Below are 17,956 nucleotides of genomic sequence, written 5' to 3'. Positions count from 1 at the left end.
CAAAAGAGGACGTTTATCTTCTTCCGCGTGTCGACGATGCCTTAGATTGTTTTGAATCCGCTTCCTATTTTTCGTCAGTAGATCTTCGGTCTCGCTATTGGCACATCCCGATCCATCCGTCGGACCGAGAAAAAACAACCTTTGTGACATCTGACGGATTTTATTAATTTAACGTGATGTCCTTTGGGCTGTGCAATGCACCAGAGACATTCAAACGATTTATGGACACAGTTCTGCGCTGTTTAAAATGGGAGGTATGCATGTGCTACCTAGATGATGTCATCATCTATGGAAGGACATGTTGAGAGTATAATCAGCGACTCAGTCTTGCGCTGGACTGTATTCAAAACGCCGGACTGATTTTGAACTCTAAAAAGTGTCACTTCGGTGAACGGAAGACCTTGGTGCTTGGAGTTTTAGTGGATTAGGAAGGTATTTGGCCCGACCCTAAAGATTGCTGCTGTGCGAGACTTTGCAAAGCCTCAAAACGTAAAATTTTTAAAAAGCTTTCTGGGGCTATGTTCATATTTCCACCCTTTCATTCAAGAATTCGCCCAAATTGCCCATCTGCCCACTTCCCTCCTGGAAAAAGTTGCTCCGTTTGTTTGGTCCTTGGAATGCGAGTCATCGTTCCGACAGTTGAAGTTTCTGCTCACATCTGGTCCTGTTTTAAGCCATTTCGATCCGGCTGCTACACCGAGGTTCGCACCGATGCGAGCGGCGTGGGCATTGGTGCGGTTCTCATCCAGCCTCAGAACGGCGCCCAGCATGCCATCGCATATGCAAGCCGCACTTTAACGAAAGCAGAACCAGACCACGCAAAGTTCCGGCAAGAGTAGTGTCAAGACGATGAACTTACTCCGTTGTTTGATAAGGCGCGCAATTCAGCCCCACACCTTTTGTTATTCAAGATGATCTACTCCTCAAAAAGAACTACTCAACTGATGGTGCCCGTCTTCTGCTTGTTGTCCCGGCTTCTCTTCGCAATGCTGTCTTACATGCGATGCATGACGACATCACTTCAGGTCATCTTGGTTTTGCGCGCACTCTCGCGAGGGTCCGACAACGATTTTATTGGCCAAGGTTGTACACGACAACGATGAGCTATGTTGTAATTTGTATCCCTTGCCAACGTTTCAAACGACGCATCACGCCACCTGCTGGATTTCTTCAACCTGCAATTGATCTCATTGGTCCTTATCCCAAATCGTCTGAATTATCGTAGCTATTGACTATTTGACCCGGTATGTGAGACGTCTGCACTCGTTTCTCCCAAACTAACCGATGTGTCGAACTTTTTATTACACCAAATTGTCCTTCGCCACGGCACCCCCCGAGTGATCATCAGTGATCGCGATCGGCAGTTCACTGCAGATATCGTGGAATAACCTTTACGGCTCTGTGGCTCCGAATACCGCCATTCTACTCCCTACCACCCTCAGACAAACGGCCTTACAGAGCGTCTAAACCGGACTCTCATTAACATGATGTCCATGTACGTAACGTCAAATCACAAGAACTGGGATGCTGTCTTGCCTTTTGTAACCCACGCTTATAACACAGCTAAGCATGTGGCGACCGGATATCCTCCTTTTTTCCTTTTTTAGGCGCGCTCGCCATCAACCTTCCTGGACACCATTCTTCCATTCTGGGTGCACGATGACCCATCCCTGTCGAAACATCTTTGTCTTGCTGAAGAAGCGCGTCGTCTTGCTCGTTTGCGAACTATCGCCTCCCAAGACTGCACGAAGGCTCGGTATGGTGTGGCTCATGTTGCAGTAACTCATGAACCCGGAGATTTGGTTTAGCTTTGGAGGCCATTGCAACGCCGCGGACTGTACCAGAAGTTTTTGTGGCAATACGCTGGACCCTTTGCTGTTGTAAGTCGTTTAAGTGAAGTAACTTACGTTATCGCTAAAGTAACATCGACAAATCGATGCTCGCGGACGATTCAGCTGGCTCATGTGGCACGACTGAAACGCTGCTATTCCCAACCTGCGTGACTCGCTCGAAGAAGAGCTTCATCTGTTCCGGGGGACACTGTTACGTCAATTTACTGCTTTACTGAGCAATTTAAGCTTTACTGAGACTGTGTTTAAGACTTACTGTGCGTAGCTTTCATGCATTCCCCGTATATTTTGTAAATATTAAATCCATTTACCCGTGACAATATCTATCTTACGCTGTTCTGCCCTGCTTCTGCTCTAATGCGTTCGCAAGTCTTAGCGACTATGCAGCAACGTTATGAACGCTGTAACACGAATGGACCGCGTAGCAGCAATGAACCGGTCATGCTAAGCGTATACCATCGCTGCAGGATTTTACACGGCGTCGCTTTGGGCCAGGAGTATCGAACATTCAGGGAGAAAAAAAATTATGCTAAGCCTTATTGGAATATTGTGCCAATTACTCGAAAACTATTCGCTTCAGATAGGTTATTTGATTGGCTCGAACATTTGGTAAAATAGAGTCCAGAGACAGACTCTCTCGCACCACTAATGTATCGCGGGTAGATAAAGTTTCGGAATTGGACATTTAAATCAACAGGTCCCTTGGGACAAAAGATTTTTGATTGGAAGTTATTAAATGAAAGGGGGGATGCTACGCAGCGACCCAGAGCCGAGGGAGTGGGCCCGGGGAGATCCCACGTGTCTCCCCTGGGACGTAGCGAAGAAGATAGGTTCTAGTGAAAGGGGAAATAATGGAATAGTAAAATATTTGATTCGCTTTTTAAAATTTTCGAATGTTCGCACACTCCTAGCTTTTCTTGATGGGTACTTTGTTGCGCTGTGTTGCATTGGTAGCGCATCGGCTTCTGGCTCAAGGGAGGTGTGCCGATGCGTGGTAAGAAGCAAGAGGCCACCGAGCACGTTGTAGTCCACCGGACCACTGCTCGATGTTGCCCCGCACGCAATAATTACAGGACGCCACTCTCCAGGGACGCTGTGGTCTGCGGCCTTTCCACGACTGCCAGCGACGCCACGGTTCCTCCATCAGTCCTGCTGGTTGTGAAGGCTGGCGAAGGCTAGAATAACGCAGTGACGCAACTCTGGCTGTTTGCTCTCACTGCAATGAGAAACGCAGCTTTTTTTTTTTTTCAGGATCAGCTTTTTAGAAGCCCTTTCTGTTTGTTTGCACTTCTTTCTGCCTATCTTTGTCCTGATATTTTACACTGTTTCTATAATTGGCCCGCCTCGGTGGTGCAGTGGTTAGGGCACTAGACGGCTGTGCCCAAGGATGCGGGATTTAATCCCGGCCGCGGCGGCCGCTTTTCAATGGACGCGAAAAGCAAGGCATCCTTGTGCTGTGCGATGTCAGTGTACGCTAAAGAACGCTGGGTAGGAAAAATTTCCGGAGCTCTCCATTGCCGCGTCCCACATTGCCTGAGTCTCTTTGGGGCGTTAAACCGGACATGCCAAACCAAATCTAACTGTTGCCACGATTGCCTGGCGCCAAGATAATTCTGCCCGTCCAGTTCAGAAAGAAGAGACACAAGTTTGCTATCATTACAAATATATACATTATTATTATCAACTACCATGACTACGTCAACTGTAGGAGGACTGTTATCAAAAACCGCTGTTAACCCTGCCGGCAATATCGCTGTCATGTAGCGTATAGTAAAAGAAAATACCTGCAGCAAGCCATTAATTAAACAAAACAACAAATGATTACAGAGAGCGCACTTTCTAATTCCTAGCTGTACAGAAACGCCTGTTTATGTGATTCACATTTCGACCCAATTCATAAATCGCTACGATTGGGTATCGCGAGCCACCACCACGACCATCATTTCAGGTGTATTCGCTTTCGGGGTGTCAAAAGAGGCTTTTATTATCGACCATCTACCCCATGCACGTCTGCAATTGCTATCATTACAATATTGCTTCCTCAAAGTTGGCTAAGCGTTGATAAAAAAAGAAACAATACGCTGAGATGTCCACCTAGGTACTGGATATTTGCCTGATTTTTGCAAACTCTGACGCCATAGTCTAGCGTGAAAAATGATTTTGAATTAGTTACACTGCCAGAAAGTCTATATTGTGAGATCTATTTGTATTTAGAGTTTCAATTTGAGGATTTCGCTGCATTTTAGTTATCTTTAAAATGATTTAAGGAAACTCTCTTAGGCCTACAGATTTTATAGTTTGCTAACCGCCTCTATAAAATCTGTAGGCCTAAGCACCAAGCATGCTTAACTGTCAATCGAAATTATAACGTAACATCGGCCGCTCGTAATTCAGATGGGTGACCATTGTCTAATTGACCGTGCGACTATAAAGGAAAATTACTCAGGATATAGGGCTACATCATGTAGCCCGTCTGCATAAGCAGTCAACCCCACCTGTGGATCGAGTGCAATAACCGGTGGCATGAGTTCGCACGTGCGGCTGACTCCCTTAATTTTAGTTTTACGACTAGTCTTCGTTGCAGTCACGTTATGCTCCCATCGTACTTTTGTTCTCAATGCTTTATCGAGGGTGTCTTTAACATGTGAAAAAGCCACAGCCGCATCTTATTGCGTGGCAGACTTACAACAAAAGTAAGACCTCTACTGTCTGCTTTGCTCGGTTATGTCTTTCTACATTCTTTTGAAGGGTGCAGGTTTTATACACTAAGATTTAGATCCCAGCTTGATTTCTGCGTTTAGTAATTCACTTCTAGCGTTGTTTCTGCACGCTTAAAAGTGAAGCTTGGTTTCACTGAGCAGACAAAAGCGCGGCGAAATGAGTTGCCCACATGATTCGCTTACCGCATGCTCTCCTTGAGACAGGCTTTAATGTACGAGAGCTTCTCGAGCTGTTGTGGCTCAATGGAGCCTCGTGTTACGCAGAGTACAGCTCTCGCCTCCTGCCGAGCTTTTTCCTGAGCTCCCGGATTCTTCGCCAGATGAAACAACAGGTACGTTGCTGCTGTTGCCGACTGAAAAATCAGTAATTAAAGTTTAAATTCGACAATGTGCCGACTTAGAGCCTGCGCTGCTTATCGGTACATACTGACCGTGTCTACACCTGCAAGGTTGAAGTCGCTGGTAAATGTCAGTATTTCTCCGAATGTGAGTTTTTTGTCTCGTAGGAGATGCTCCAGTATGGTTGGCTCGTGCTCGGACTCTTCAGAGCTCATACGCTGTGCTGCCGCTTCTATGTGCTGGAATATGCGGCTGAAGGAAACAAACCGGAGGACAACATGTATTATTTTGAGTGGTATTCTCTCGTCCGAATAGCTTTATGTTAATACCTATTTAATGCTGATATAAACCAGCATGCTACCATGAAACTAGCCTTTTAGGTTATTTCTTGAGAAAGAAACTTGTGAGATCTGTAGTTTACTAGTAAGAGGTAGACATTTTTGAATGCTCGCTTCGAAACTGAAAATGAACACTAATACCTACAGTTCTTGAGCTCTGTTGTGCAATCTTCCGTTTGTTGCCCTGCCATTCATCAATATTTCTAATGACGTAGCTTGTGAAGGATGATGTCATACTGACCATTGATTAAAAACAGCCATCATGCAACTTACGTAACATGCCCCATACTATACATTGGATAACTCGCTTTAAACACGTAAAGCCGACAAATTATACCGATTTCCTTTTTTTATAAACACAAACTACTCAAATTCAAAGCTGGAAATGAAACAAGTAGGAAATCTAAGGGCGTGTTGTGATGGTAGTAATGTTACATGCACAAAACAGTGATGCAATTCGAACTACTGCTCCACTAGGCTACACGTATCTGTAGATCGAAAAGCACCACCTCTTTACCGCTCAATAGCTACACTCATTTCATTTGTGCTCAATTTGTAAAGAACTGTCATATTCTTGACCTATTGCAATTTTTGAGGGTCGCACTGAACACTAATGCAGTGTATCCGTTTTATCTACACATTAATAAGTGGAGGTTGTAGGCAAATAATTGTCACTGAATCGCTTTGAAAACTAGCAGTTTGTTAGGACAACGTTATATTTTTTTTTGTTCGGTGTGTGCACGCTGAAAAAATACAAGTTTAAAATTTTTCGTTAATGCATCCACTCATAAGAGAGAAGTGGAGGGGCACTAGTCGTTTGCAAAGATACACTCCACTTCAAATGTTGTTGCACGATTTCGTTTGTAGTATTAAAAATATATCACTGAGGAAATAATTTATTCAGTGGAATATGATGGGACAGCAGAAAAAACGATATTACAAGGATACTTTTTCTTTTGGTGTCCATGATTGTGGTTATCGCCTAGTGAAGAAAGGAGGGTTAGTGCGGCGCTGCCGGCCTTAAGATATGTTTGGGCTATTGTTTTTGTTCTTTTCCCCAAGTGTGTTCTTCCAAACAAGATTTCCCCACAGCAGGCTCACACAGTGAAGTCATCCATGACCTTCTCAAAACGGCGCCAAGTTGGTGTGCGAAAGTATCGGAAGTACGGGAATCGGTATCCGAACTGTTGCATGCAGGAAAAGGCCGTTCTCATGTCATCTAATATGGCGGGGCCGTCACAGGTCGGGTCCAGCGGGTGCCTCAGAGAGCCGAGTCGCGCGTCCACGGAGGCCAGAGCAACACCTGCGAAGTGGAATCATGGATAGTCGCTGCATAATTCATGGCGAGACACGCGATTTTCATAGCTAGAATTCGGTTGAGAGCATACACTAATGCTGCCAAAAGTCTACTTGGAAGGCGAGGTGGCGGGGAAAAAAATATGTGCGCCCGTAATATCCAGACGGGTGAAATCTGTCAAAGTGTCAGCGGACACGTACACCGTATTAATTGGTGGCAATACGTCGCGGCTCGTCCTGAGGCAGATACAGTAAACTTTTTCTTGCCTAGAACAGTTGTGTCCTAAAATTTTATTGCGGTAGAACAAGATTTCCTCTAAGAAGCTCATAGCGTGTCAGAAACATTAAGTTCGTACTTAGCACGCTATACTTTATTAAATCTAACTATGGAAACCCCTTCCCCCCCTCCCCATCTATATGCTTCTGAAAAATTTCAGTGTCCAAATATATTATCAGCATAGAATTAGAGCATGTGTGCACCGAGCCGGCTCTACATAATACTTGAAACATCTGAGCTCTACAATGGCTACACCACATAACCACCCTCGCAGTACTAAGTATAGACACACATATTCCTTCACTAAGATGTGAAAAGAAAAACAAAATAAGGACTGCAGCTACGGCGAGAAATTTATCTACTCTGGTCTCATATTCTATCGCAATATCAAGTTATTGCGATAGCAATACTGCGCCAAGTTTCGGCCCGTCGCGCAGTCCCGGGAGGGCTACGTTTGACCTTCAACAGCCGCGAAGAAGACGAAGACTAAGAAGAAGACGAAGAGGACGGAGAATAGTAAGACGAAGAAGATGAAGAAGAAGAAGACAGCGAATAAGAAGACGAAGAACGCTCAGACGCCCGCATCTAATGCTTTCGCTTCACATTCGATTCAGCAGCATTGAGCCATTTTCATTTATATGTGGGCTGGTAGCTTACGCTCTCGCGTCATACTTTTATTAATGGATGAACTTAAGTGTCGCCAATAATGTAGCACCTTAGACTGATAGGGCGGGATAGGGGAATAATGTAGCAGGCAAAAGAAGCTTTCACCATTGCTATCGCAATTCAACTAGGGGCAACCAGAGCTAAACCACAACAATTTTTTGTTGTTTGTCGACGCTTATTTTTTATTTCAATACCTTTGTTTGTCGACGCTTTTCTTTTTCAATAATTCCAGTGCACAAAGTCGTTATTCCGCCTCTAAGAGTACGCGCTAAAAATAAGGCACTATATGCACTCCTTTTCTGATCTCTTCTCAGCTGGAGCTTTTTGTAGATTTTCCAGCTTTAAGATGCAAAATTAGGCTTAAATGGCATCGTGGTACATCAACAAATGAAAGGAATATGAGGTACTTCGTTTTTCACAAGCATAAAGAAGCCAGCATCTACTGAAGCAAATAAAACACAGGGGACCTTTTTTCGTCCTAATCAGTGTGAAGTAATAGTGTGATTGCGGAGATAACCGGTTAGAAATTAGAAGAGAAAGCAAATAGATGTCTCCTGTGAGATCGGAACCCACAACCTCTGGCACATTGAGTGAGACATGTGCAATGACGGCACGATGGTTGAGGCAACTATAGAGCGAGAATGGAAGCTCACCAATCTCAAGGCTCATCAGCACGCCCATTTTCTCGACGTCTGGCGGGAGAGAAGTATTTAAGACGAAAGAACCTCAGTACACTGCTGGGTAATTATTATTGCTTTCTTTCTGCCGACCATCCAACCTCCGAGGTTTTCGCGCCACCCCATTGCGAGAGTGAACAAGACAGCGAGAGCTCTCGAGTTACACGCGTGACAGGAGCGAGAGGAGCGAAGAGGAAAGCATTATACCTGGGTGAGAAGAAGAGGGCGGCCGCATCCGGCAGAGCAAAATGCATGTACCTGTTTGCAACGCCCAAGAAGGAAAGACCGCTCTATTTACAGATATTTACGTAGTGGATAGCGGTGAAACACAGCGGTAGACGACCGACAAGATAATCGGCCTCCTTCCTCTACACGAGCCTACACGTTTACCAAGCACAGCTGTGGACCGCAGTGTTCCCTTTGCCCCTATTTTCGTCTCATGGCAGAGCTCCTGGAAATTCTTGTTTGCACCGGGCCGCCAGAGTTCACCGCGAGTCATTCCCGTTGCATTACCTGGCAAGGGAGCAAAGCAGGGTGCGAGGCTATCAGCTCGCAGCGACTGGTGCGTTAAACCACTTAGCTTAGCTCTACCATTTATTTAACGTGCAAGCATTTCTTGTCTGGTGAGGGGTGTTGCACGAGTGTTAAGCAGATTGTGTGGTAAGACAGAGTCATCAGAGCGTGTCCGCGCAAACAAACAAAATCGTGGGGTCGAGTCCCAAAGAAAGTCATGGGCTTGAGTCCTAAACAGTTCGTAGCTTGATTTTCCGATACACCACAGTAATAAAGGTGCTAATGGCACCACGCTAAATACGCATACCACCGAATAGCATGACGAGATTGTCGCCTTGCACTCTGTTCTCGATCCCACTCTTTTTCTATCCCTTTAATTCGTATTCTCCCCTAATATATATCGGCATAGTGTAATTCTCAAACACAAATAGGCTTTACCACATTACCGCCTCAAGTATCATTAGTATAGAAAGCGGTATTGATCTAGATGCGGAATGATAACAAATCTCTCATTCAGGACAGGCAGACTGTGTTAAGCCTTATCGTATTGCCGTGTGCCTTTGGCTGACTCCCATCGAAGACGAAGCGGCGGTTTGCGCGTGAGATGACACTCGGGCTAGATGGGGTTCGATCAATAAATGTCTTACTCTTGGGTCCACCTGCTTGTCGAGATATTCATATATAGTCACATTTTATGTAACCGGAAAAAGGCGCCGCCGCACGCGGAGCTACTACGAGTCCCTTCTCTACAGCGGTGGGAGGCGATACTGAAACAGCCCAGACCCGGTGACTCAAGTCCGGGCCACAGGGTGGACTAAAGTCTCTGAAAGCCACGGTCTTGAAGCCATTTTGTACAGTGCCCACATAGGACTCAATGCTGGCAATCCAGTCAAAATGCCCATCTAGACGGCCCTTCCACCTGAATGTCAGCTATCCTTTGGTATAGTGACAATATTTCCCTTTATTCTGTCCTTCTATCAATTCGTCTAACCTGACCGTACGTAGTCTCACGAGGTGTGTTTTCTCAGCATTATTGGGAAAGCACGCAGTTTGTCATCAAGCACAGAGTAAATTCTGTCGAACTATGTCTTTTGCCATGCATTGAAATAATGTGTAACGTCACAATTACGTATGTAACCACCCTTCTGTAATGCCTTACGGACGCTGCAGGTGTTCAATAAACAATAAACAGTAAACGAAGGTACGAGGCCGAACGGCGCCCTAGAATGCGGCTGACTAGGAGTGCACTGGTATTGCGAGGCGGCTGAAGGTGCAGGCAGTGCATGAGACGGAGTGCTGCGTTGCACCCGCACAGTCGCTCACGTATTAGAAATTTAGAACATGCAATATAAAATGGCTTAGCGAGCGTACATATGCGCTGCTAACACCACCGCGTCAATTCTCCCTCGAACACGTCATTGCCTATCCTTTCGTGTTTTAGGTAGTTACGTATATATTTATTTGAAAATACTGCAGCCCAATTCAGGGCTATAGCAGGGGTGGATATACAAATTTTCATTAGGACAGCTTTCTAGCAGCCCCATAGAAACAGCTTAGTTGCTCTCTTTTCAATTTAGTTTTTCCTTTTCGTCATTTATTTCTTGCTTGCGTGAAGTCTTGTTTATGAGATCTTCACCTCTAGAAGAGGAATATTTGTCTCCAAAATGATTGATTTGAAATGAATAAGGTGTATCTTTCTTTACACTCCTTAATATTTCGTCGTCTGAATCGCAAACGTCGACGCACGAGTAATTCAAATAATTAGTATTGTATCTTCTGCGGTGGATATATTAAATCATAAGAAGTCATGTGATCTGATGAGTAGTACCACCGCATTTTATGTCGGTAGAAATGGAACCTTTAAAATCCGCGTGCCCAGTCCGTCTTTTTACGAGTTGGGTGACGTAGTTGTACGCTGGCAGCGACTTACTCTCCAACGCCCAGCGCTGAAACAACGTGAAGCAGTCCTTGACTTCGCCGTTTTCGTCCATCAGATGGGAGATGAGGTCCAGGGTCTCTTCAGCTATTTTGTTCATGGTCGGCAAGTAGGACATAGTTGTGCGAACTCGCAGGGTGTGCTGCTGCGTGCTCGTGCGCACTTTTAGCCAATCCTTTCCCTGCCTGCGAGTAAAAAATAACGGCAACTCTATCAGCATAAACAGCAATAAACGAAAACACCAGCCAGCCTCTTGCAATTGCTATCTGCACGAGTATTGTGAAAAATTTTGCGCTTTTCGCAGAATTCTTCATTAAAACAACTGATGAAGTTTAACATGAAAAAAAAACCTAGTATTACACCTCGAAGAAATAATTCGGCGGTGTATAATACAAAAATCTTACGAGATGGAAGATGAAATAAAGTTGTAGCTGTGTTCTCACCATCACTTACCAGAAGCGAGCTCATGAGACAACTGTGATCGACATTGTCCAAGATTCCAGGCGGGACTCACCAGACATAATTCCCGACAACTGTGGTAAATAAAATAGTAACTCTCTTTTGTTCCGTGGCCAGACTTGAGGCTCCGGTTTAAACTCTCCATATTATGGCGAAACCCTGCCAGTTAGACGATGTAGAGAATGGTTAGCCTGTAAGAACAAGTAAACTAGTGATTTTGCAATAAGACTCGGGTATGACGTGGCAGCATTAATGCCTTCCTTCGGCGGCCTCCCTTGCAGATTCTTGCTCATTTTCGTGCACCTTCTTATTCGCTTAATCAGTGCTCTCTTAATACTCTGTCACTCTTACCTCAGACATTCTCAGTAGGGTTCTTTCGTAATTATTACCGAATCGTGCGCAAGAGGCCCCACTTGAACGATACGAACGTGCCTGCTTGAGTTGCATAGTCACGTGCCACTATCACCTATTAGAGACACACGTTATTTTTGCTAACAACGCCCACAACATCAGTGCACAATTTTGTGGAGAAGACGAACATTAACGCTATCGAATTAAAAACAATGACACCGAATCCTTTTAGGCATGGCTATCCCGAGTTCTTGACGTATGGATTTTGACTGGCGGTTCGGCATTTAGAGACTGGCAGAGTTTTGCAAAGTGTTAAACGTCTCTAGCTGATTGTTTCTTTTATGGAAAGGAAAATCACAGTACCCATCTCCCCTCTCGGCGGACACCTATACTTACAATTAGCGGCATACAATTGGATGTACGGGGTCGTCTACTCTTAGTTGGTAAGCGGGCAGTACCTCCTAATCTTCATTGTATCCGTCCCCGCCACGTAATGACGGACTATACGAAGCAGTCCACAGGTTCCTCTGTGCATGCGTCACTTAGCTTCGACGAGCAAACGCTTAGGGAACAATGGTGGTTTGAAGATACTGTAAATGTTCAATCTGAATGGACGACTCTGTACACATGACATTGGTTCGAATCCCTATCGCAAACAATCCCACAATTTGACTAGCATAAATATATATTGATAAATAGAAATCTAAACTGCGTTACACCAGTCTGAACTCTACACATGAGAACGGTTGTCTTACAATTTTTACGCGGAATGGCATGCCTATTATTTCCAACACGTTTTGTAGGGCGATGGTAACTGCGTCGCCCCTTTTGGACCTCCTGGAACAAACCGGCTGTGTGCACTATCGCCTAAATGAATGCGTAGCTTGCAACGAGTATCGTTGTCCTTGCAACAGGCGGCAAAGCAAAGGAATTCAGTAAATTCTGCAGCACAATAGAACTTTCGGTTCGCATTGGGCGCCATACTATTTTCATTATGTCATAAATAAATGGCGTGACTCCAAGGAGCTTTTATTTCGTATACTGTGCTCACTTTCGCATTTATGCGAAAAAAAAGGGTCTCGTACTGCAGGGCTGCAGAAAACTCCTTTTTTTTTTCTCCATGAACTGATATTGCAATGCTTTTTCGTGGCTTCAACTTCCGAACTGGCACTAAAAACCTCCTACAAGTACTTCATATTTCATATTTAGTACCTTGGACTCATGACTGGGAAAGATTTCACAGTAAAATACGCCCCCGTAACGGACGTTAAAGCATTTAATGTACTCCAACGTTGTTATCTGAATTTGAAGAAAAAGGTAGAGTGAGGAGCCATGAGCAGAAAACTGATACGGGGATTTTAATGGTTTTTGGGTTTAGAATACTAAGGTGATTTAGGCTATGAGCGGCGTCACACTAGCAGGATGAGGTGAATTAGTCTACTTGGAGTTGATTAACGTGCACTGATACCGCATAGTACACAGTCGCTTTGCATTTGGCCTCTGCCTAAATACTTCGTCAACCACGGTGGACAATCGGGAATGCTAAGATTCTGAAACCTGTCAATTCTTGATTTTAAATGCTTGTCCTTACACTTTTTTTTTTCACATGGATTCTCTTAGGCCGTAGCGGCTCAGTGGTTACGAGGTTTCGACTACTGTTTCCGAGAACACCAGTTAGGTAATATTCGTTGCTGCCACGTTTTTATGGAGGCGGAACGCAAGGTGCCATGAACTCCGCAATGTCGGTGGAAATTAAAGAAGCCCGGGCGGTCAACATTTCCAGAGTCTTCTATGCTACGCGTACCTCACAGCCTGAGTATCTTGGGGCGTTAAACCCGCACGCCATGACCAACATTTCATTATGTATATTGCCATGCAGTTTTAACTCATTACAAATTGTGTACTCAACATGGCTGAAGAAAGCGCTTGTAGCCTTCCCCTTCCCCAGTGCAGAGTATCAGGCCAGATTTGAATTATTCCGGACAACCTCTCTGCTTTCCCTTTCAATAAATCCATCTGTCTATGCGTCTGCCGCACGCCGAAAGACGAAGTGAATCCCACAGGCGCCGGAGCCACGATATTCGCTTTAGCGCCACCACATGTGCTGGCGCCTGAGATGAAGAGGGCCCGGCACGTGCCGAAGAGAAGGAAGCAGCGCCGGCACGATAGCTTCGTAACGCTCGGGACCTTCACCTCGGCCGGACGCTGACGCCGCCGCCTCTTCAGCTTCTCCTCAAATAAATAGGGTCGCAGTCACACCTGCCTGGCGACCTCCACGTGCTCAATACTATTCTTTTTCTCTTTGCTAAGTCGATTTTACCAGTTTGCAGCTTACTTTGTTCTCTTCAGTTTTTATCGCTTTTGAAATGTCATTTCTGTAATCACATCTTTTTTGGAAAGGCAGTTCTTCCTTTGGCATACCGGAAGGTAGCATACCGGAAGGTGGCAGGCCGAAAAGTGCCAGACCGGAAAGTGATATCCGTCCGGTGTCTATCTCGTCTTTCCCCAAAGGGAGGATTATCGTCTGTGCACTTCCGACCTCCTATTAAAGCAAGTTAGGTGGGCGGATGAGGTTAAGAAGTTCGCAGGGGTCAAGTGGATGCAGCTAGCACAGAACCGCGTTAATTGGAGAAATATGGGAGAGGCCTTCGCCCTGCAGTGGGTATAGTCAGGCTGATGATGATGATTAATGCCAGGCAGAAGGTGTACATACTAAACCGTGAAATACACCGGCTTTTCTTCAGAAGCGGGCAACTAATGACAACGCGTTAAAACAGCAATAACCCATTTGAACCTAATTCTAGCCTCCGCGCACACCTTTGTGTTGTGTGGCGGCTGAGATCACTCGTCATTCAAGGCACCTCTGGCAAGTAGAGCTGACTTAGATGGAGATCGCATGCACGGCTCCCCCTTAATGTGTGACTGCAGGTGTCTGAATCGCTGTTAACGACGAGAATTTTACGCTCTACATGAATATAAGCACTGTACCGTTTGCGTGCTGGCGTACGTGCGTCGTTCAGCCCCCGATCTACCCTATTTCCGGTTTAAGGTTGCCCTGCAGTTGTTGTCTGTTCTCCAGGTTTTTGTTATTAATTGGTTATCCCCCCCCCCTCTCCCCATTCATTGTAGAAAACCTGAAAATGAAGCTTGGTAATTCATACTAGCAAAGTATGCCACAACACAAACAAGCGTCTTGAATGGTGTCCCTTGGATTAAGCCTCTTGTGCTCATGATATATCGCGTCCTTTCGGATTTCTTATTTGCCTCATCCGTTTAAGAAGACCGTTTGATGTCAAACAATTGCAAGCAGAAATGGAAAGTCAAGCGCACAGCCTGCTGTACATTTTCTTCGCTAAGGTATCGCACACCTCGCCTCTCTCTCGTACACGGCAGCAAGCGCGAAAATTTGGCTGCCATAGTCGTCGGAATAGTATTGATTTTGGAGATTCGCTGTGAGAAAACACTGGAATGGTGAATTTCAAGCATTAAATCGTTCGGAAAGATTGCTGAAGTCCTTCTTACTTAGAGCACCCCAAGTACCATCTTAGATATATTCTTGAAACTAATATTGCGACAAGCACTGCGGATTGCAAAGCTATATGGCATGACTTGACGGGATAAGGTAGCAATGTATTCTTGAAACTAATATTGCGACAAGCACTGCGGATTGCAAAGCTATATGGCATGACTTGGCGGGATAAGGTAGCAATGTATATGAGAAATTGCTATGGTTCCTTCAACTCAGAATGTAGGTAGATATTTTCCCTCCCTTTGCCAAACACCAAATACTTCTCTCTGCTCGGAAGAATTAGATGTCATCGACTCGACACTCACAGGTTGAGAATGCCGACGTCGGCATAGTACTCCGGCCTGCTGGCGCGGTAGTGACTGAAAGCTGTAGCGCCCAACCTAAACGGCTCCTTGCCTTCTTCCTGATACAGGTTTCGAATGTCAGCTCCGCTAAAGAGATGCACCAAGGAGTAGCGGCCTGGAAGCTTCTCCACAACAATGGGCCCGTACTTCTTGTACATTTCCATGGACGCCTTGTGTCTCTGATCTGGATGGTGCTTTCCTAAGGAAACCAAATAAGCAAACACCTTTTAGAGCCCCTCTGCGAACCAAGGTACGGAATGCGTCCCCGCGTAAAAGTATGCTTGCATAAATCACGCATCGTTGCTAAGCAGAGTGATCGAAACAAGGCGGATCACTGAGTTTTCTGATGGTATGATAATTTACATACACTCCTGCCGGCATAGTGAGCGTGCATGCGGGGTTTCATTTTGGGGTCACACCTTAGGTAACGTCATTCTTTGTATCCTTCATGTAGAAGAATTCATGTGAACATCGCGTAGAATAGTTTACGGCGTTTGAAGAATATGTACTGTCGGCATTTCGATGGTACATATCACAATGCAGAAGAACTTACCGAATAGACGAGAGTATATCCACGAGCTGCCTATCACCGGGAATGAAGGCACCCTGGGCATCTCTGCGAAGGGCTTCGCTTCCAAAGCCTGTCTGCCATCGCGCGTACTGCTGAAGGTATTTGTGGATGCTGGTCTTCCCTTTGCCGCGGCCGCTCGAGCCGCTAAACGCTGCACTTTCATTTCGAAAAAAGAGATGGATGCTGCAGGCTCAATTGAAATCGATGAAAGGTGATGCGCACTTCTCTGAGGCTCTCTTTCATCTGGAGTGTTCACAATCACTCTGCTATAAGACCGTCCCACAGATGCTAGATTACACTCGCAGAGCGACTCCTTCAAATGGCGCGGTGAGTAGGTTGACAGGCAGCGACACGACACGTGTTAGCCAGGGACTTTATCTTTGCAGCCAAAAGCTCGTATTCTCGCAGGGAGCACTCACTGAAGGATGATAACGAGTCAGCTTTATCGGACGGAATTGTCGCTGGGAAAGTGTCCTTTTCGTATTGATACCAACTGATCCGCTGTGCTATATTGCTCCGCCTGAGACACTTAATTCATGTCGCCTCCGGGTGGGTGACACTGCAAACATTTTTTCCCGAAAGGAGTAGCATTTTTGTACCTACAATATGCGAATTCTGCAGGTTAGTTCGCCAAACAGCGGACATTTCAGTAAGTTTTCGCAATCTGTATTGCGAGAAAATTGTCTATTCGCATGCACTTTTCATGCTATATCCAAGAAGTGCATTACTATTGTAACTGAAGCCACAGAGGAAGCGTTGCTTCTGACCGGTTCGTCGCTACCATGGAGCCACTGTACTCTTGCCATTCCCAATGCACTGGAGAAAGTGTGGCGGAAGTGACGTCAAAATTTAGGGTTAGCCAAGTCGGGCCATTAGCAACGGCGACGCGTTGCTATGAAAACTCGGGCCACTAGCAACAGCGTTGCTAAGGGCCCTACGTACATGAGCGTCGCGGAGAAAGAAAATGCGGAGGGTAAAGGAGGAGGAGAGACGTTGCAGCGTCCGGTCGCGGCGCGGCCACGCCGGCTTCAAAAAAATGACGTAAGGGCCTCTCCCAAGTTCTTTCTTTCCTCCATAGTCGCTACCTTTCTTCATATTGCGGGAGGTAGAAAAGAGACGTCTTTGGCGCGTCTCTTAATTCTCCTTACTTGCTACGAATACATAAGAATTAGGTTGGGGTTTATTGTCCCTAAGCGACTCGAGCTATGAGAGACTCCGTAGTCGAGGGTTGCAAAATTTTGATTACATGGCGTTGTTTAACGTGCACTGACATGCCACAGCCCACTGGCGCCTAGTTTTTCGCCTCCATCGAAAAGCGGCTGTCCCAGCCGGGATTCGATCCCGCCTCCCCGGGCACAGAAGTCGACTGTCCTAACCAGTGCATTGCCGCGGCGGGCCACGTAAACATTATGTGATAGTTTTTCGCTTCTGTTCTGCGTTTTTAAAAGAAAAGTTTCTGTTTTCGCTGACTTTATGGCTTGACTTCTCATTACACTCGTCGATATCTTTTGAACAATATGTAACTTAGCGCATTAATTGCAAGGTAAGTTGTTAATCACAATTAACTAATTACAGATAACTAAAACATGCAATTAGTCTAGTGAAATCGTAGTTGATACGAACTATTGAAGGATATATTATTTCATGGTGTAGCATAAAGTTCAATTTTAATCACAATTAATTATAGACTTTATTTTACCCCGCCGGGGTGGCGCAGTGGTTACGGCGCTCGTCTACTGTTCCCAAGGATGCAAGATCAAATCCTTGCCTCCGCGGCCGCTTTTCGATGGGGGCGAAAAGCAAGGCGCCCATGTGCTCTGCGATGTCAGTGCACGTTAAAGAACCCCAGATGGTCGAAATTTCCAGAGTCCTCCACTACGGCGTCTCTCATAGCCTGAGTTGCTTTGGGACGTTAAACCCCACAAAACTAAACAAATTATCGGTTTTGTTTGTTTTTTTCTTTATTTGATCCTTTACAGTTTCGTAAATATACCTATTGTGTACAGTTTCCGTTCTACATCATGTATTATTTCGTTCCGAATATTAATTAGTTCCTATTCAGTTGACGTATTCCTTTAGAATTCGTATTG

General features: G+C 45.4%; 1 protein-coding gene across 1 annotated transcript in view; it reads right to left on the bottom strand.

The window, feature by feature from the left end:
• The window catches only part of LOC146186310 (putative cytochrome P450 49a1), a 30,772-nt gene extending 14,696 nt beyond the window's left edge, over window positions 1-16,076 (bottom strand). The window contains exons 1-6 of the mRNA XM_084605656.1: window positions 15,849-16,076; window positions 15,257-15,494; window positions 10,607-10,797; window positions 6,349-6,550; window positions 5,002-5,161; window positions 4,754-4,923 (exon numbers count right to left, since the gene is read on the bottom strand). Of these exons, the coding sequence (XP_084461782.1) occupies window positions 4,754-4,923; window positions 5,002-5,161; window positions 6,349-6,550; window positions 10,607-10,797; window positions 15,257-15,494; window positions 15,849-16,029 (1,142 nt within the window). The 5' untranslated portion in view covers window positions 16,030-16,076. The remainder of the gene's footprint in view (window positions 1-4,753; window positions 4,924-5,001; window positions 5,162-6,348; window positions 6,551-10,606; window positions 10,798-15,256; window positions 15,495-15,848) is intronic.
• Window positions 16,077-17,956: the final 1,880 nt, after the last annotated feature.

The sequence above is a fragment of the Amblyomma maculatum genome, chromosome 6 (assembly GCF_055883805.1).
Source record: "Amblyomma maculatum isolate TAMU_Amacu chromosome 6, ASM5588380v1, whole genome shotgun sequence".
Taxonomy (NCBI): domain Eukaryota; kingdom Metazoa; phylum Arthropoda; class Arachnida; order Ixodida; family Ixodidae; genus Amblyomma; species Amblyomma maculatum.
The sequence above is the reverse complement of the archived record's forward strand: the minus strand, read 5'-3'. Positions and strand labels throughout refer to the sequence as shown.